This window comes from Panthera onca, chromosome A2 (genome assembly GCF_046562875.1).
Source record: "Panthera onca isolate mPanOnc1 chromosome A2, mPanOnc1 haplotype 2, whole genome shotgun sequence".
NCBI classification, from domain to species: domain Eukaryota; kingdom Metazoa; phylum Chordata; class Mammalia; order Carnivora; family Felidae; genus Panthera; species Panthera onca.
This window is the reverse complement of record NC_138340.1, coordinates 45,042,372-45,064,181: the sequence shown is the minus strand read 5'-3', so window position 1 is coordinate 45,064,181 and position 21,810 is coordinate 45,042,372. Positions and strand designations below refer to the sequence as shown.

The following is a 21,810-nucleotide window of genomic DNA, read 5'->3' as shown; positions in this document are numbered from 1 at the left end:
ATAATTTATTTCAGATCCAATATCCTCTTGTCTCCTTGAAAATCATCTCCCCTTGCTTACATCTTTAACTCCTACTTTACCAGTGTGAATTCCTCAGACTATAAATATGCCCCAATGTTCTCCATCTGAATAAGATCCTTGCCACAAATGTGTCCCTCCCCTCCAGCATATCTAAGCTTCCTCGTTTGATTACATGACATCTGCAAAAAGTAGTTACTGCACCCAGCTGCTTATCATCCAACCAGTAGAGCTTTTGCTCTTTGCTCTTGTTGAGTGTTTATTTCAAGGTTACTTTTGACTTCAGTACTACCAGACCAAATATATACAGTTAGTCGTCCTCATTCTTTATGGCCTCTCAGTGACATCTGACAATGTCAGATACTGCCTATTATGATACTCTCTCACCTAGAATTTCACAGAACTCCAACTTCCTGTTTCTCCTCTTAGTTTTCTGATGAATTTTTTGGTTTCTTTTACTCTCTCATGCACTTGACACAATTCATAACTCTTTAGTTTTTCTATCTTTTCTCAATGAATCTTATTCACTCTCATCACTTCAAGGAAGATGAGCTGGAAAACTATGTTTCTAGTCTTGATCTGTCCCACAAACTCCAACCTGGCTGCACAATGTCCCACAAATAATGATGTGCTGCTTAATGTTTAACCAGTGCTCCTCTGTGGATAAAAATGTCCTGATATGTGCCAATTTTCATGGTATAAGCATTCTCACTTTGGTCAATGTCAAGCTACCAATGTGACATCACTGAATATGGACCTAGGAAGAAAAGTGTCCAATCAGCTCTTTGAAGCCTATGCAAGTGGGCTCCAAAATACCACCATATGATAAGCCCTTCAAATTCAATATACCGAAACTGAACGCATCATCTATCCATACTGGTTTGTTTACTTCCAGAGATTATAAATAGGCATGAAGAGACCCTTCTTCTGGTTGGCTAAAGGATTCAGTCCCATTTTTGTTATGTATTTAGCAGCCATTTCGGTAAGTGATCTTGCTCGAAGGGAGGACTATGTCCCATCAAACAATTTATTTACAGAGAGCTTTCAACATTGCTGACTTTCTATGCATGATACTTTTTAGAGGCATGGAGGATTAAATAATTTATGCTAATACTATCAATTATTTGCTTTCTTTTAAATTTTAAAACTCCCATTTTATGATATAATTATGTTGTTTTATGTGGGAAAGGCAGTTGAATTACAAAATATTTCCCATTCTGGGGACAGTAGGAGGAATTGTATATATTAAAACACACACACACAGACACACACACACATACACACCAACTTAGTTTAATAGAGTCTTTTACCCACCACCTGGATTTCTCATCAGGAAACCTATAATTCTACTATACGTACCCTCTAGGTGCCATATGTTGTAATTATATAGAGAGCCAAGTGTTGCTCTAATTAGATCATTTGGCAAAAGGGATTTAGCAACACCATGATGGATATTTACTAGTAGAGATCTAATTAACTCTGGCATATATGTGAGTGAAATATGAGGATAAAACTATACAACAGAAACACAGGGTCAAACATCACATAAGATCCCAGACCTTCAATATTTACATAGCATCTATACATCTGAGCAGTCTAGCAGATTTTATTTCTAGAGATGACAAAGTTAGGAGGAGCCCAAATTATCTGCCTTGTGTCTACTGAGAAGGCACAAACACTGCATGTCTGGCTTTAATATCCAGTCACATCACTTCAGTTCTAATTGCTCTTAATTACATGCCACTTTGGTTTGAATATTTTCATGATCACTTAAATCCATTTGACGCTACAGAGCTATTTTCTCTGAACAAAGGCACTGCTGAGGTAGTTCAAGGACTTAATTTACCTCTTCTCCAAGGGTCTTAGATGGTTCTAACCCAGCCCTGAAATCAGACCATGCCTCTTTCCTCCCAGGAAACTATAAAAGCATGGATATGAAGGCTGCAATTTATTATTAAAAATAAAAAACAAATAACAGTAAAAGCTTCTTTTGAGCAGTCACCTTACCCGCATTAAAGGTGCTAGCAAGGGGCTCCTGGGTGGCTCAGTCAGTTAAGCGACCAACTTCAGCTCAGGTCATGATCTCTTAGTTCATGAGTTCAAGCCCCTGAGCCTGCTTCGGATTCTATGTTTCCCTCTCTCTCTGCCCCTCTCCTGCTCAAGCAGGCTCTCATACTCTCCCTCTCTTTCAAAAATAAACATTAAAATTTTTTTTTAAATACAAAAATAAATAAAGGTGCCAGCAATATTCTACTGTTTCAAAAGAGGCAATGAAAGCAGTTCTTTATTTTTACTAATAATTTATTAACTTATCACCAGATTTCATGTTCTCTTTGCAGTAGAGAGAAGCATCTAATGCCTGTTCCTTCTTCCAGCAAAGCCGGTAAAGACATGCCTCTGGCATGAGTGATACTTGGATTTGAATCCCAGCTCTAAAACTACCAATGAGCTTTGCAACCTGAGGTATGGTAAACACCCTCTTTGGGCCTAGGGTTAACAACAGGATTGATCTCATAACGATTTTCTGAGGACTAAAAGAGAACATATACAAAATGTTTAGCAGAGGTATCAAAAAGACTGAAAAAAAAAGCTAGTTATTATTGTTGTTGCTACTACCAGTATTATTATTTTTAAAAATGGGATAAAAATGATGGCCACAAGATAACCAAAAAATATATGAGAAGAGCCAAAGTAATAAGTATCCCAAATCCCCAAGGATTCCCAAAGCCGAAGGTTTATTCATGAATGCACTAGGGACACAAAAGGAGATCAAAGTCTCATTTCAACTTACTTGCTAGAGATTTCTGAACTTCTTCATAGCCAAGCTGAATCAGTGTTTCTGTCACTATTATTTTATATTTAACAACATTTTTTGCAATGTTAATCATATCTTGTTAAGAACTTGAAGTATCCCCCCCCAAGAAAAAGAAAAGAAAAGAACTTGAAGCATCTCCCTATTGACTATTCTTCCATTTCTCCCATCTAAACTCTACAGATCCCAAGCCTTCCATCTGGCTGGATCCTCTTACCTCATTTCTTGTATAGCATTCGCTCATGTCTATCACTTCATCATGCATGTGCGTGAGCTCCAACGTGGTGACTTACTTGTTCCTTCTCTGCCTCTCTGTGTGGATCATTTTCTTTAACAACAGCTTAAACTCACATCCTATGGGAAGTCAATTTTGCTAGACCCTGCCTGACTCCAAGAGTTTCTTCCTTGTGTGTTTCCTAAGCACTGCTGTGTACTTTTGTTTGGGTTCTGTTGTATTAACGTGTACTTCACTGGTGGTTTCCAAATTATTACAAGTGTGTATATATTGTCTTAATAGCTGAATTTTATAAAACCTTAGGAAGCAAGTCATAATCACTATCTTCTCTCCTCCTTCAACTGAACTAGACTTTTATAATTTTTATAATCATAAAATTAAAATGAAAACCCCTATATAAAACAGTCTAGGTAAACCACAATCCTCAACCAGGAATGAAGATTTCCTATCACTTCTTTCTTTTACTGGTTTTCCAGAAATTTGGGGAAGAGATTCAGGTTTATACCTTCCTTTCCATCCCCACCACCATTCACCCTCTGTGTTTTCACCCTTAAACCTTCCCCTGCTCTGATTTCTCCAGGGAGTACAAGCATTTGGGGGTATGAAGAGAAGTTCTCCCAGTATAAATTGGGACCCACTGCCCTAGACAGAGACAGAAGGGAGCACATACACGTCTCCAACCAAATTTACTTACATATTACATTGCATCAGATGGGCTCAGTGGAAGTTACAATTCAATCAAAAGGTTCAGTCACAAAGGATGAGTAAAAGGCACAGTCAACCAAAATAAAGCCAAAATAATAATATCAAAATAACCAAGCAAAGGGAACATCCTATTACTAGAAAGATGTTTTAATACCCAACATTGTTAGCAATGTGCCATGAGTTGGATTGGGGGTTGATAAACTTTTTTCTATAAAGGGCTGGAAAGTAAATATTTCAGGTTTTGTTGGGCCAGGCAGTCTCTGTTGCAAGTACTCAATCCTGCCCTTGTAGTTCAAAAGCAGCTGAGACAATGTGTAAATGAATGAGTATGGCTGTGCCCAATAGAACTTAATTTGTGGAGACCGAAATTTGAATTTCATCTAATTTTCATGTGTCACAAAATTTTTCTTTTGATTTATTTTCTACCATTTAAAAATGGAAAACCACTCTCAGCTTGCAGGCTGTGCAAACACAGGTGGCAGGCTGGATTGTGGCCTGTGGGCTGTAGTTTGTTGAGCCTTAGATAAAAGTATTTCAGGCAGAGAGAGCAGCATGTTTGAAGGCTTTGTCACAGGAGTAAGGTCATTTGAAGAGGTGACAGGAGGCCCACATAGCTCAAGAAGCAAATGTGAAGGCAAGCAAGTGAGAGAGCAGATACAACAGCGAGGCAGGAGTCTGACCATTGTGGAGGTCTTCTTGGTCATGTGATGGGTTATCTGTACTGAGGTCAATGGCAAGCCACTGATACAGTGTCACACCTGGCTCTACATTAGAATCATCAGGGAAATGTAAAAACAAATTCATACTGCTGGCTATCATCTAAGAATTCCTTGGAAATAATCTCTGGGTATGAAGAGTGGGATTCTCATTTTTAAATGTACCTCTGTCGGTTCCGTGGCAGTCAGTTTAGCCCTGGTCTGCAGACCTGAATTTGGAAACAATCTCTGGATCTCTGCTTTAGGGATGGAGAAACACTGCCCTATGAAGGTCAAGTGATTTCCCAGATGGGTGCACAGTAAATCACAACACATGCTATGTGAGTACACACACTGAACTCAATTGATCAAGGACAGGAAACAATTTAATAGCAAGTGTGGAGACCCATGCCAAAATCATTCCCTAACTCCGTATGCTCCTCAGTGAGGCGCAAACCCTTTGGCTTGCCAGGCAATACCTTTCAAAGCCTGAATCACAGAAATCTTCCAGCCTTATCTCCCTCTGCTCAAATATTCATCCCTAGTTTCCATTTGAATATGTTTCATTCTGGCTGTTCCTTCCATTAAAATAGCCCATCACCACCTTCTCCACCATAGTCTACCAAGAATCAGATGAGTTTGGATGGTTGGTTCATTCATTTCATAAAAAAACCTCGAGTATTTAGAGTACCCTAGGCACACTATCAGGAGCTGGGGGTATCCAGTGTGCTCAAACACAAACGGCACTTTTCCTCATGGCCCTTTCAGCCTGTTTGGAAAATGAACATCACTCAAATAATCATACTCATAAATATAAAATTTATAACTTTAAAAGAAAAAAGAAATGAAGGACAGAAGGAAAGAATAAAAGTCCATAGTCCCAACTCCCAGGGAAACCACGGTTAACATTTTGATAAATTTCCTTCCAGGCTTTTTCCTATTTATGTATATAAAAATACCCATATGTATATGTATGTTGAAGACTATAGAATTTTATTTTATATATTATTAAAAAAATAAAATTTGTAACTGTAATAAGATTGGAAGTCTCTATCCTTTAAACCACTATAGAAATTTCATCCATTTTCTTATGACCCCTGTAGAACCCCAATTTAAAAATTACAGTATGTTCATAATCTCAAATACATCTTGTACCAAGGAAGTGTGTGATGAATGTTTATTGGATTGAATTTATCGGAGATGTGATATAGGAAGTTGCATCTTGTGGAAGATGTGAGTGATGGCTGGTTCCAAATAAACCAGCTAGGGGGTTCGTTTAATGGTTGCAAAGTCCATACAAGAGATAATAAGGATAGAAACAAGGACAGGGAAGGGAGATTGACTAAAAAAAGAGGAATACTATGAGAGACACCTGTAAAACAATTTTTTTTATCAAGTGTTGCCTTTATATTGGGGACCTTATTTCAGATATTTCTACTTAAAAATCTGGTGTTCTTGTAATCATGTCTTGAGGCATAACTAATACCATGACCATATAAATAGAACAGGTTAGTAGTAGTCCCTGCCTGAGTATGGCCATCAGTTAACCCCTGACCATAACACAACATGGCATATTATACTGAGGGAGAAAAGGGTAGTGACTGACGAGAAGTTCATGGAGTCTCCTGCAACACTACGCCTGCATATCATTACAAACGTTTAAAAACAAACCTCTCTAAGTTCTTCCACGACTGCACTTCAGGGGAGCTTAAAGTCATAACTATTTTGCCCATGGCTCTAGGAGACACAAACTGAGGCAAGAGGGGAAAGTTCTAGGTCTGAATTTGGAGAGCAGAATAAGCTGTTTCTATAACTGCACATGCAAAATTAAAATGATATAGTATTACCAATAAGCAAGGCAACAGATTCTATCTAGAGCAATGATGCTCATGTTGCTTTGATGTTGTTTTGCCTCCAAGGCAGGATTTCCATTATTATGGAGATGAACTGCCTCTAATTATTGCAATAACATAATTGTTCCCCAGGGCAGAATTCCTAATAACTGAGCTGTATAGCTCTGTAGCAACTGTAAGAGATATCCTGAGCGCAGGTTTCTCATTAAAAGCACATATATAGACACTGTGCTTCCAGAAGAGAAACAGAATGCCTAAAGCAATAAACTTTCCTTTCCATGCTAGGATTCGATCGGCCTTCTGGGCAAATACCTGCCATCACATTTGCTCTGCCTCCCAGACTGCCAGAATCTTCAGACCAGGGTTTCACACTTTATATACAACATGGAGTTTTGTAGCCCAGTGCTGGGATTTGCCTCCATGTATTACATGAATTTTAACTCTTCCAAAGCCCTTTGGGAAAAGAGGCATATTAGGACCATGATCTAATTTCACCTCGGAGGCAGACTTCATTGTCTCTAGGCAAGAAACATGAATATGAATTTTATTCCTATTTGGGTTGAATATTCTCATAGACTGCTAGACTTGATCTGATTAGACTGTGGGGATCAGGCAAACCTAAATATATATTACAGTATGTGAAGAAATGCCTAAAAATATGGATGTTTATATACTATTACTGTGTCTTTAAGAGTGGTCCACCGTGGCCTCAAAGTGTTCTGCCCAAGGTGATATCAAGGTTCCTAACCCCAAGGGTCACCTTTGAGCTGTTATTTAGTTGGATCTCTTGAAAGCACTAAACACTTGCTCCTTCTTGAATCTTTCTGTTCTCTTGGTTTTTGTTTGTTACATTCCCCAATTTGTTTTTCTACCCCTTTAAGCGTGTTCTCCTGATCCTTCCATCAGGCTCTGCTTCCACCATTCTGTGTATGGGGCTCTTCCTCAGGGTTTCTTCCTTTAATTCACAGATGGTTTTATTTGACAAAACTCTCTCTGGATGAATTGACCTACTCCATGGCTTCCTATCTACTGATGATACCTAAGTCTCATTAGTCTCCTAAACTCAGACCTATGTTTCAACTTTCTTGTTGGACATATTTACTGAGCACTTAATCTATACTTGGCATTGTCCTAGATGCTACTGTTACAGAATGGAACAAAACACACTCAAAGGGCCCAATGTAATCACAAGAAAGAAGGAGGAGGCAGAAGATATCAGAGTGATGTGATGTGAGAACTCTGACTCGTCTTTGTTGGCTTTGAGGATGGAGGGGGTGGGGAGCTGAGCCAAGAAATGAAGGTGTTCTCTAGAAAGCTGGAAACAAATTCTTAACTAGAGAATCCAGATTTTAGATTAGTGAGACCCATTTCAGATTTTTGATCTCCAGGACTGTAAGATGTTATATTGTTTAAGCCAGACAAACACCCTCCCCCCCCCCCCCCCACACACACACGCATGCACCACACACCTGCATACATTGTTGGTTCCTGTGGAATTTACATTCTGATTGGGTGGAGGGTGGGGAAGACAGTGAATATACAGTATGTGAGATGGTGATGAGAACTATGGAGAGTATAAAACAGATAAACAGGATGGGGACTTTACAATTCGAAACAGGTTAGTGGGAAAAATCTTTGCCAAATAGGTGATACTTGAATGGGAATTTCTATGTGAATGTGATACCTCTACTTGTAGGCACCTCCGATTCAACATTCTAATGTTACTCTTTTTACTTTCCCCTCTCAGACTTCCTCTTTATAGACTCACCATTGTGGCACTGGCACTACCAGGCACCAGCTGCTCAAGGTAGAATCCTGGGAGTCTTTCCCTACCCCTCCTTCTTTATAAAATCTTTCTACCTAATACATCATTAAGTCTTTTCAGATTTTACCCTTTAAAAGCCCATCTGTCGTCCCTCTTTTACTCTCAAAAGACTGAATCGTCATCCTTTTCATTTCCATCCTAGACTACTGTCTGCAACTGGTCTCTCTGCCTCTCCAATCTTGCTCCTCTCTGATTCCTTCTCTATGTTGCAGGTGAAGCAATCCCTTCACAGTACTTGTATGACCATGTACTGCTTGCATAACATCCTTTCATTTTCTCCAGGGTCTTCTAGTTCAAGTCTAAACTCTGCAGACATAAAATTCAAGGCCTCCACAATCCATTGTTGACCTACATTTTCCAATGTTCCTTCTTAGTACATCACGTTTATAACATATGCCCTAGGATTACGGAGAAACATATTGTTATTTTGCTACTGGGTTCCTGCAATAGTCTATGAGAATCTTGAGGGCTGGGTTTATGTCTCCTCTTTCTCTCTATCCCTAGCACCAAGCAGACGGCCTAGCATATAGCAAGTACCCAATACATTCTTCATTCATTGAACAAAATTGGAGTTGGCTAGTTTGACAGAATAGCCATGCTGCTGTTCTGAAACCATGCCTGTGACATGCAGGCTGTAGGTTTCAGATTCTTTTCAGAAACATTCAGTGGCATATCTATATTGGTTATTATGAATTTGCTTGACAAAATCTATTAGCTTAGTGTCTAAAAAAGGAGGGAAATTCTCAAGCATGAGTAAGGCCACAAAGTCTTTATTTACACAATGTTAACTAGAGTAACATTTCACTCATTTCTTCAGCTTCAGTGAGAAGTAAAATATTTCCTCTAAGTGAATTTTCCAGTCAACTACACTTACCCCTTTAAGCACGAAGATAATTAAAAAAAAATAACCTTTGGGAGTGAGTGGTCTTTCTATGATGCATTATACACTTGCCTGCCTTACTAATCTAAGCTCACTGAAGATAATTTTTCCTCTTTAGATACATCATATAATGGTAATTATCATACTTTCTACAGAGATAAGATAAAGCTATTTATCCCCTTTATTAATACTGCTTTTAATTCTAGGTGACATACTTTCTATTAGAAAGACATTGAAGAAGACAATCAGGGAAGTGAGAGAATGCAAAAATATGCCATATAAAGAATATCAGGGACATTTAGGCTTGAAAAGAATTGAAAGAGGGTATCACAGTAGTCTGCTAGTATATAAAAGGAAGGACTGGGGTGGAGAAAATGAGATTTATCATATAACTTCAAAAGCAAAAGAAAACACAATGAGTGAAAGTTATAAGGATATAGGTTATGAAGAAAAAAAATTCTAACAATTAGTTAGGTCTCCATCATTAGATATATCAGAGAAGGATAAGGGTCCAGCCATTTGGGGGAACCCTATTCCTGGAATGAAAGCTGGGCCCTGTAACTACAGTAGGAATTTGGCATTGTTGTCTGCCCAGCGTTCATTTACTGTTGTTCTAGAAGCAGGACCTTGCCTTTCTTTCTTTGGGGAAACCCTTTTCAGCCCATGTGGTTTGAAGTGGAGCTTCCCTATGCACCCTCTTAGAACAAGTGCATGCCTCATGTTTTCCTATGCAGTGCATTACATGATCCTTGAATGTATTGGTTTAGGGGAGAACAATGACCAAGGCAGGTGTATTCAATTATGTGAAAATCTATTCTGGAATTGTTACGAGAACCTAAGAAAAGAAGGCAAGCATGAGGCTGCAGACAGCCATCCTACCACCCGGAGAGGAGAGCCCGCTGGAAGATAGAGTGAACACAGATGAGTCACACATGATGCCACTGTGTGAGCACCTGAGCCTGGTCACACCTTCGGTTACAGTCCATCCCTGGCCTTCTCAGGTGTACAAGCCAATGTGCTGAAGTTAGTGTTGAGGTGGATTTCTGTAACTTACACCAAAGAGTCCATTCTGGTTGAAAGGTTTTATGGCTCCTTATAATTCTAGGACCCTAGGTTTTTATGAATGATTCTGCTACTTTTGTATTTTGATGTTTTTGTTTCTAATAGATCAACTTCAATCTCATCTGCTTCAAGTGCCTTCTGTCTAGAAACTAGAAGTAAACAAAATGATGAACATTATTCTTTTAGAAGGCTTAATTGGTCAATTAATCCAAATAATTTTGCTACTTTGACGGTGACTTGAGGCCTTTCCTGAAGGCTAAAGTACTTGCGCTAACAGTTCACCCTTGTTTTAAATATCTGATATTGCCTACATTCTGATAGCTGGAAACATGTACAAGAGAAAAAGACATGTTTTAGGCACACAATTACAAAGCTAACTCTTTCATTTGGATGCTTCATATAGAGGAGGCCAGTGTGAATATGCTTTAAATTTCTAAAGCCATGAAAAACCAAAATAAGTACGTACAAACGTATTTTTAAATAGTTTACATGTCAACATTAAACCAGTATGTCTGAATCTATACCCACTGAGATAACTACAATATCACTATATGATTAAATAAGTTAAAAACTTAAAATTTTAAACTATTGTTTCATATACTTTTAGCGTGAACTTGTTTGTAGGTGGCTGCTTAGCTCAAAAAAGAAATTAAATATCACGTACTAAATAGTGTTTGACTAAGTAAAAACATAGACTCAAGGGGTAACATTACTAAAAAGGGTGCTTGATCATTAAGTTTTGTTTCACCAAAACACTGTTTATACCAGTATTTTGTACTTAAGATATTAATAACTTTTTACTCAAAGGTTAAAAGTTTGCCCTTTGATTCTTTTTTAAAAAATTTTTAAATGTTTTTATTTATTTTTGAGACAGAGAGAGAGAGAGCATGAGCAGGGAGGGGCAGAGAGAGAGGGAGACACAGAATCCGAAGCAGGCTCCAGGCTCTGAGCTGTCAGCACAGAGCCCAATGTGGGCTCGAACTCACGGACTATACTGTGAGATCAAGACCTGAGCCAAAGTCAGACGCTTAACTGACTGAGCCACCCAGGTGCCCCTGCCCTTTGATTCTTAAGATTCTAGATCTCAAAAGAGAATTAGGGCTAATAAGTCACTAGGCACAAAGAAGTTTGCCTTCTGTGTTGGTCTAACAATGTCAACTCTTTCCTAACATAAGAATTCTTGAATTTTTCACTCATGAATTGTTTTGCTCCCTTATCTATTTAATTCTTTCTCCTTTATCAGAAAAAAGGAGAAAAATAGCAAAATTTCATCTCTGCCAGTGAGAACATATTAAGATCTTTCCTATTTTTCACCTTTTTCAGTAATTATAAGATGTACAGCTGAGTTTATATCTTTCTCAGAAGTTAAAAATCCAGCGACTCATGAAGTAAACTTGGACTATGGATGTATGGCCCATTTGCTACTAGCATTAAAATTTTTAAAAATTAGTTGCTGACATTTAAAAATATAAAAAGAGTTCAAATAAAAGTCCAGATTTCTAGTTCTCTTGAAGAATGAGAAGATAGGGAGGCACCTGGCCTGCATCTCCAATTGGCAGCAATAATGCTAGAATTGAGTGGCAGGCACCTCCCTTGGATAGGGCACACCATCATTCCCCTTTACATTACACCTGGCCAGCTCTGGGATTCATTTACATTACCAAAATCAGCCTCTCTGCTTAAGAAAATCTGAGTGAGGTAGAAGGAAGGAACAGAGCTGTGAGAACACAGCGCCCATGGGGAGAAGGAAGGGCTAATACTGATAGCTTGGGTCATGCCTGGTGACTCTGGAGGTGGAGGGGATAAACAGCAAGACTGGATAATGATGGGGAGCTTCCTCAGTTTAAATACATCATCTTTAGTGCCATAAAAATGTTGAAGCAATATGCAAGTCCTGTTAATCAAATCGGTAGTAGAAAGAACAACTGGAGAAAGACAAGCTTTGTGGTAAGTCAAGTGGTAGAAACAATCAATTAAATTTACTTATCAAATAGAGTTCTTGACACTGATACACCATTTCCCCAAAAGTAACTGAATCAGTATGCAACAATGGTTAAGCTACAGCAGTGCTAAGCTGACATTAATACTGTTCAAAATAATAGGTTTTTTTCTTTTATCTTCTAGACACATACGAAGATTGTATTTCCTTGCTGGAGTGAACTTCTTTTTTTTTTTAAATTTCTTTTTATTTATGTTTTTATGTTTTTATTTTTTTGTTTTTATGATCATTTATTATTTTTTTAATATGAAATTTATTGTCAAATTGGTTTCCATACAACACCCAGTGCTCATCCCAACAGGTGCCCTCCTCAATGCCCATCACCCTCTTTCCCCTCCCTCCCACCCCCCATCAACCTTCAGTTTATTCTCAGTGTTTAAGAGTCTCTTATGATTTGCCTCCTTCCCTCCATGTAACTTTTTCCCCCCTCCCCCTCCCCCATGGTCTTCTGTTAAGTTTCTCAGGATCCACATAAGAGTGAAAATATATGGTATCTGTCTTTCTCTGCATTACTTACTTCACTTAACATAACACTCTCCAGTTCCATCCATGTTGCTCAAAAGGGCATATTTCATTCTTTCTCATTGCCAAATAGTATTCCATTGTATATATAAACCATAACTTCTTCTGAAGGGCAGTATGATTTGTTTTGGCCAACAGAACATGAGTGAAAATGAATTGTTTCATTTCTGGGCAAAAGCTTTAAGATCCTATGCATGTTTGGCCCCCATCTTTGTCTTCTGCAATACTAACGTTCAGGAGGGTGCTACTCCATAAGCCCTGGTTTTAGAGGACAGCACAGCTACCTGCAGACCTCTGATGAGCATGCAATGTGAATGAGAAGTTGACTTATTGTTTTAAGCCACTGAAAGATGTGTGATACAGTAATGTTACTCTAACTTCATTCATTCATGGATTTTGACATGTCTGTCCATTATCTGTATTATTTTAAGGTACTTGTTCTTTAAATCATTGTTAAATTAAAACTTACAAAAGTACCCTTAGGGGCACCTTGGGTGACTCTGTCAGTTAAGCATCTGACTTCAGCTCAGGTCATGATAGGAGTTTGTGAGTTCAGGCCCCGCATCAGGCTCTTTGTTGACTGTTCAGAGCCTGGAGGTTGCTTTGGATTCTGTGTCTCCCTCTCTCTCTCTAGCCCTCCCCCGCTCACACTCTGACTCTATCTCTTTCTCAAAAATAAATAAACATTAAAAAAGTACCCTTAGTCTAGGCAATACATATGGTATATGCTAGTTATACTTCAATTATGTTATAATAAACAAAGTAAATGTATAACTATTAAAGGTAATCTACAGACCTAATTCTGAGAAACAACGTGGTGAAACAGAAAATAAACCTGAAGACTAAAAAATAAGAAACTGTGTTTTCAAGTTCCAAGTATGGCTCCAAATTTGAACACCATGCCAATATTCAGTAAACTATACTGCTTTGTTAATATAACAGGAGTCAGGAAAGGATATATATTATGAATTTAATATGTGTGTGAATGCACCATCTGTAAACTATATCAAGTTTGTTTACAAAAATCATTAATAAAGGCAACATCATCAGTGCGATTATCTAATTTGCATATGCAAATCTAAAGGTGTACAGGTGTAAAGGGTAGATACAGATACATTTTACAGGCTTCCACATTGCATCCTTGAGTACTTGACCTTTAGCATCCATTAAAATCATTATGTATACAGCTAGTAAATGCTCTGACACAGACTCATGCATAATTACCATTTTCCAACAGATTGATAGATTACAGAAAGGGGTGGGAGATATTTTACAGGGGTGACAGCCAAAAAAGGTCTTAGAGATACCTGCCATGTGGTGCAATCTTACCTAAAACCCCAAACAACCCATATATATTTACACTGTATAAATAGCATGCATTCTAAATGTCATTCATGTACAAAAGGAAATACACAAGTAAAGAATTTATGTCAGAAAGAAAAAGAAACTGCCATTTCAAAAAGATGTCATTAAAATAATCAAAACTAAGTTATGTGCAGAATGAGCTTTGGAATTAGCCGTATTTAGCCTTAAAAAAAGGAGAAACAAATGGACATACTAGCCATTACCAAATATTTGAAAGGTTGTCATAGCAAAAGTATTTATTTAAGCAAAAAGAAGTAGGATGGAGAAACGTGGGCTAATCAACAAATTTTAGGCTAAAATTAAGGAAGGTTTTTGTAGTTGCTCACCTTTGAGCAGCTCTGACAGTCTTCAACAGGGATCATGCAATCTCTCTCTGCAGGGAGGGTTTTTTAGAATCTTAATACCAAGGAAGATTATAATGACCAGCTAATTTACTGTCCTCTTCCAAAGCTTCAGTTCTTTGATTAACATTTAGTTCATCAACAGTAGATAGTAAATTCCTCCCTCTAGAACTATTTTTTTTTTAATTTTTTTTTAACGTTTTATTTATTTTTTTTTTTTAATTTTTTTTTTTCAACGTTTTTTATTTATTTTTGGGACAGAGAGAGACAGAGCATGAACGGGGGAGGGGCAGAGAGAGAGGGAGACACAGAATCGGAAACAGGCTCCAGGCTCCGAGCCATCAGCCCAGAGCCTGACGCGGGGCTCGAACTCACGGACCGCGAGATCGTGACCTGGCTGAAGTCGGACGCTTAACCGACTGCGCCACCCAGGCGCCCCAACGTTTTATTTATTTTTGAGACAGAGAGAGACAGAGCATGAACGGGGGAGGGGCAGAGAGAGAGGGAGACACAGAATCGGAAGCAGGCTCCAGGCTCTGAGCCATCAGGCCAGAGCCCGGCGCGGGGCTCGAACTCACGGACCACGAGATCGTGACCTGAGCTGAAGTCGGCCGCTTAACCGACTGAGCCACCCAGGCGCACCTAGAACTGTTAATAACAAATAAATTATTATAGGTTAATCAAATGTTAAAAATATCTGAAGACAGTACCTTTCATTTTCTCTTAATATGTCCCTTCCTTTCTTCCAGGTGTAAACAGGTTTAGGAGAAGCTTTTGGCTTACATTCGATGACAACTTCCCCTCCCACTTTGACAAGAGTTACTCTTTTTAAGAGGGTTCTTGAAAAATCTGGACCCGTAGCTGGAAGAGAATAGAGAAAATAAAATATTAATTATTATGGAAGAAAAAAATCCCACTAGATCATGCTTTATGCTTTTTCTTTCTGCAATGCATTTGTTGTTGCCTTTGACATCAAAGGGAAGAAGTTAAATTTTTTTCTGTAGTAAAGGAAGTAGCATTGTACATTTTGATGGATTAATTAAAAACTGAGGTATAATTTATATATGGTAAAATGCATCAGTTTTGAGTGTACAGCTTGATGAATTTGACATACTGCACAATGAAGATCAAGATATAGAACATTCCATCATGCTGTTGACGAACTCTTAAAAAAATTATCCCATGTTCAAATGAATAAAAATTTTTAAATTCCAGTGAAGCATAAGGGAAAGACAAAACCAGAAAATCCATAAAGCATTTTTTTGATTATGTAGGTTAAAGCATTCCGTCTTGGATGACAGTTTCTGCCTCTTCTCTGTCCCTTAGCACTCTGTGAATGTCTCCATGAGAGAACATGCTGAAATGTCTATATCGCCACTCTCTGTGAACTTCCTTCTCCTTAAAAACAAGGGCTTTGTCTGGCTTTCTACTACTATTCCCTAACGCAATGCTTGGCTCATGCAGGAGAAACGGGGGCTTGCTCTTAGAAAACTCAATTCCATGCTTACTATGAGTGTTCTCAAATTCATTTTAGAACTCAGGTGGTTCTATGAAATAATATTGAAGAATTATTTCTTTCCTAAAACAACAGATACATATATCTATCCTCTCAGAAGCAATTTAAAAGATGACTTTCTGAAAAAAAAAAATCTCCATTTTCTTCTGAGTTAACTGAATTAATGTGATCTAGGATCTGTTTGGAGTGGGGATTCATCTCATGGAACCTTAACTTTACTATAGTTAATATCCATGATTCCCTGCAGTTTGACGTAATGGAATTTAAGATTTCAGATTGTGTTAAATGTGAAATGTAAATACTAAAGACAAATTAGTTAAAGAAGGACAGAGAGTGAGTGTATATGTATGTGGGTGGGGCAAATGGGGGTCAATTTCTTTATCTTTCTTTTTTTTCTTTTCTTTTTGAAAGAAAGAGAGAGGCAGAGGGAGAGGGAGAGAGAGAATCCTAAGCAGGTCCCATACCCAGTGTGGAGCCCAAAGTGGGGCTGGATACCACAACTGTGAGATCACGACCTGAGCTGAAATCTAGAGTCAGACACTTAACTGACCGAGCTACCCAGGCAGCCCTCAATTTCTTAATTGTACCCAAACCATGTACTAGTGATGTAAACAAAACAAAACAAAACAAAACAACCTCAGTGAAACCAAGTTAAATTTTTATCAAGTGTTTTATTAAGTGTGTAAATACTTTCTATAATTGTCTAGAAAGAAATAAAAGTGGCAAGGTTACTGTTTGGAAAGGGTGATGCAATATATGCATGGGGCTGGTTTTACTATGCGAAGGTGAAAGTAAATAATAGATGAATCTAGTAGGCAATTGATATCTCGATCTGTGTACCTTGGATTCATGAGGGGAGTCTATAATTTGAAGCATAATTCTATAATGATAAGTGTAATTAATAAATAGTGTGCAAGTACAGATGTTTCTGCTGTAATGAGGTAAATGCATTCCTAGTATGATCTGCAAAGTCACATAATAAAAATTATAGTGTTATAAACAAGATAGGGTCAGGATAGACCTACTCAATATTTATGTAACAAAAACATTAACTCCCCCCACAAACCACTTGAGTAAATGTATTAGCATGATTAAAAAGACAAGTGAAATTCCTAACAAATAAATACTACAAAAACAAACAAACAAAACAGAATGTGTGTGTATGTGTGAAGATAGTTTGATGAAAGACTAAAGGAAGAGTTGAGGTTGCTAAGCTCAAGCAAACAAGTAAAACTGGAAAGATTTTGAAACAAGTAAAACCTGCAGAAAGGCTCGTGAGAACCACGCTATAAGCACTGCTGTGTTAGACTACACGGCCACACTGAGCCAAGAGGAACAATGTGGGTCAGGGGAATCGTGGGTAACATAGTTTTGCCTTGGCTAACTATCTGTGTTGGTCTGAGTTAGTGGGCTCTGTGCTCAATGGCTACCACTTGTGAAATCCATGAACACAGCCAGCATTTATGTTATACTGGCACATTCCCCCATTTACCAATCCTATACGTGCTAATATGAACACAGAAAGGTTCTTGTAGCAGAACAGACTCATTCTCATCTTAGGTAAACACTGTGTTGACATATTAATGTAAAAAAAAATCAAATTTCTAGAAGTTTTTGAAAAAGCGTATTTTGTGAAATAGAGTTACAAATTTGTATCATATCAAAATCCCTTCTTAAAACTGTGTCTTTCTACACACACATTTTTATCACTTTAGGCAGACATTTTTCATCTGTTCAGGAGGAATTCTGCAATTGCATTTGAAATGAGTTTACATAAATCAAACTGCACAACACATGGGTGTATTTGTCAAAAAACTATATATTGCTTTTACAAGACTTGAAATACCATGGTATCAGCCACACAGAAGACAGAAAACATGCCTTCCAGTTTCAGAAACATTTTTCCTGTACTGTTTATGTGCCTATTATCTTCTGGATATCCTAGAGATTAAGAGTGGCTTTGAAAACCTTTCACTAATAAAAATGGAATTATAAATTCAAATCTTTTCCCTTTGTTTACTCAATTTGCTTAATTTACTTCTATTATTGTACCTGCAGATCTATCAGTTGCCACATTAAGCTGCAGTGCTCTCTAGGACAAAACTGTCAAACCTTCATCAGTTTTTGAATACTTGCCTCATTAATGGTTTGCTTAACATTCTGCCATTTTGTGACCATCTGTTGTACCTAAGATGCCCTTAAGTGTAAGGGATGATGCTTTTTTTCCTGTCTGTACCCTGTATTTAAGTGAAAGAAGCCTGTTAAATTTGACATTCACAGAGAAATTAGGTTTTAAAAGTTACTGGTAAGGTCCCCAGTTGAGCACTATTAGAACCCAACGCTTGCTGGCACTTAAAAATTTAGTACACATTGAAGGTGAAACTTCAGTAGGTTCTTAATAGCTCAGAAAAGGTAAAATCAATTGTCAAATTACCCACTTGAGTCCGAGAGTAGCTCTGATACTGGGAAATCCTCATTTGCTAACTTTAATGTACTTAGAGGATAATATTTCTTACATCAACTACTAGAGGGCACTGCTCTCTCAGTGTTGGAACGAGTCATGTTGTAGGACCTCTTCCATTTGGGAAATGCAACTTTTTATTATTTATCAATGGTCTTTAATCTATTAACATTACATGATCTATGAGAAGCATCCGGCTGAAAGAAGCTCTCTCTGCAATTCTCAACTGTTTGGTTTTAGTGAATTAAAGGACTCTTGGTCACATGTCAAGGGTATTTAAAGTAGCCAACAGAACCCTTGAAAACAGAAGATTTGTATCTTCATAACATTTTTCAAGAGAGAGAACAAGAATAACTCCTTATCTAGATGTGCAGTGGGAGTCACATTTGGGAAACATATTGAGTGTGATGTTTTACTCTATTATTGAAGAGGAAAAGGTAATTCTGCATGTCAGTTCTATTGCAGTTATTCTGCAGAAACATCACTTGGAACATTGCCAATTGATGGAGACTATTCAGTATGGCCCTTTTAGAAGTTCAGAATTCTAGATTATGTTAACCTTTATCTATTATCTTTAACTATTACCTCATCATTCCATAAAAATAAATCTAGAGTGCATGCATTCATTGAAATGTTTTCACCACTGGGGAGATAATACTGGTATCAGATTTTAAAACCCTAAGCTTTTTCTGGCTTGCTGGGTAGATACCTAGGAAGGCCCGTTATAGTGGGAATCTTCTTTTTTCTAGGGCCATTATTTCAGACCAGCGGATTCAAAATCAGCCCTAATCAGGGATGATATTCACAAGGAGACTCAACAAAACTCTGAAGTAAGAGTTTTTATTTATTTTTATTCTAATATCAGCATAATGTTTCCTTTCTAAATCCCTAATGCCGATGCCCTGCTTGTTTTGGTCTAATTCATTGAAATCCCTGCTTACCCAGGTCTCCTCCTACCGTGGTGGCTCTTAGGTTTATGGACTCCTGTTACTTTGGGGAGGTTATTTTAAAACAAAATAATAATATTTTTTGTTACAAAGTTGTTTTGAAGAATAAATGAAATAATACATGAATTGTACCTAAAGTACTTAGCCCAATATTTTCCTAGAGTAACAACTTCATACCTACTCCTCCTCTCTGCTATCTGCACGAGTACCACCACCCTTATCAGGGGACTTTATGCTGAAATACAAGGAGGCTTTTTAGAGCCAAATAAATACATCGTGGTTTGAACAAAATTTTATTTTGAAATAATTATTGATGGACAGGTACAAAGATAAAGAGGCCCTGTGTATTTCACTTAATTTCTCCCAGGGATTACATCGTATGTGAGCAGGATAAAATATCAAAATAAGAGAAGTGATCATTGGTACAATGTGTGTCTTTAGTTCTATGTTATTATATCACATATGTAGACTTGAAAAACTACTCTGAAATCAAGATATGGAAGCATTCCATCATCTCAAAGATTTCTCTTGTGCAACCCCTTTATGGCCACATTCAGCTCTCTCCTGCCTAATCCTCCCTACTGCCTAGAAACCACTAATCTGTTCTCCGTCTCTACAGTTTTGTCATTTGGGGAGAATATTTTATATACAGAATCATATAGCATGTGACCTTTTGAGATTTTTTTTACTTAGCCTAATGCTCTTGAGATCCACCCAAGTTGTGTGTATCAACAGTTAATTCTTTTTTATTGCTGAGTAGTGGTATCTCATCCATCCTGATCTAGAGGAGAAATACTTCTTTAATGTTGGCATTTCAGGCACTATGGTAACTGACAAATAGTTTTGAGCACAGGAACCATTTCAAGATCTCTCAACACTTTTTCTGCCAACAAGTATGATCAGGCTTAGCCTTTTTTCTTTTTATACAAGGTTTGGAAAGACAAAAATTAACTGTGGAAACATGGGTGGAAAATTTTTTTCTTATTCCAAGCAAAACATTTTAAAGCCATTTTAGAACATCATATCTTATACAGGAATTAACATGTTGACTAAAAATCATTCTTACATGTTTTAAGAGCTTCAGCTGGTAAACCTCCTTATATGAGTCCAAATTAGTGATATTTTACTACATTTGGCACAATGTCGTAAACACTTATACAGATTCATGTCCTTGGTTAGACAAGTAGTACATAGTATGACAGTGCCCTACTTGATTGTAACTTTGTCATGAGATAGAAATTATTGTTGAAAAAACACGGTAGTATTTGTTACTAGCGATCACTACATCACCAGTTCCTTGAAGGCAGAGGCTGTGTGTTATGGATCTATACATCCCTTACCTAGTACAGCATTCGGTACAAAGTAGATGTTTAGTCAGTATTTGCTGAATAAATATGTTGTAGGAGAGAATTCAGGAATTCAGTTCAAACAGGAAATTCTCTTCTCATGATGCTTTTGCCTGGATACCACATCCCTTTCTTCCCTTCAAGTGGCGTGGTAAATGACTTCTTGACCTTCCTGGCCTGTGCTTAGGACACTCAATCCTTTCTAGAGTTAGGCCTTCGTATAATGAAGCAGAATTACTCAAGAAAAACAATCCGGGATGTTTATACTCTTAAACTACTCTGAAACCACCTGATGGTATGATAGTAGATATTTAACAAATGGCTCTCAAAGAAAACACCAAAGAATTCAGCTTTTAGTGCTTGCAATTTCTGTGGTGTAAATACTTCCGTCATGGCCAATTTCAAGCTAAGAACAAGAAGTCAATGAATACTGAGAAGGATACACAGATTCAGCTACTGCCAGTAGGAGAGCCTTGGCACATAACTTTTTTTCCTTACTTCCCCAAAACATACTCTTATGGGAAGCTAACAGGACAAATGGACCCTGGGAATTCAGCTTTCCCGAGTCTTGAGCCTCACCCTGAAGCAGTACCATAATCTCCTTTGTCCTCCCCAGGCACACTCACAACCCAGTGCTGAGAAGAAAGGAACTTCGACTCCCTTCCATTTCCTTTGATTGTTTCATTTTGTTCCCTAATCTGTGTGGGTCAAGGTATCACAGCAGTTTTAAGGGCTTCTGCTACACATGCCCGGCCCTAGACTACAGTCTCAAGAGGAACATAGAGTGTGGATGAGCAATGTTTATGTCACCCAGCAGTGACTGATTTCTTGCTCGTCATGTGACTTCAGTAACTCCTTACACTGAAGTTTTAACATGGAAAGAGAACACACATTTTGCCTTTGTAATATGCATTTTTAAACACATTCAAAAAGCTTCATTAAGAGCAAACTGCCTTACACTAAATATAAAATTCACTTCTTTAGGAGCCCAGAAGAGCCACTGTCTGCTTATGTTGAAAAATACCACCTGGAATGTTGCTTGTGCAAATGCTTTATTTCTGGTAGAAATGGTCCAACATGACTGATAGAGCTTCTGTCAATAGTGGGTTCAACAATGGAAACACGGGTTAACTGTATGTATAGTGGTGATAACAACAGAACAGCCTAGTCATTATTCTGCCCTCCAACTCCTATTGGCTTTTTATTGTTTTTTGAGAGAGAGAGAGAG

The 21,810-nt window shown here is 37.9% G+C and overlaps 1 protein-coding gene across 5 annotated transcripts in view; it reads right to left on the bottom strand.

Moving 5' to 3' along the window:
- The window catches only part of CNTN4 (contactin 4), an 898,074-nt gene that overhangs the window by 114,392 nt on the left and 761,872 nt on the right, over positions 1 to 21,810 (bottom strand). For all 5 annotated transcript variants that reach the window (XM_078442806.2, XM_078442805.2, XM_078442809.2 and 2 more), the window contains one exon: positions 15,023 to 15,173. In XM_078442806.2, the coding sequence (XP_078298932.2) occupies positions 15,023 to 15,173 (151 nt within the window). The remainder of the gene's footprint in view (positions 1 to 15,022; positions 15,174 to 21,810) is intronic.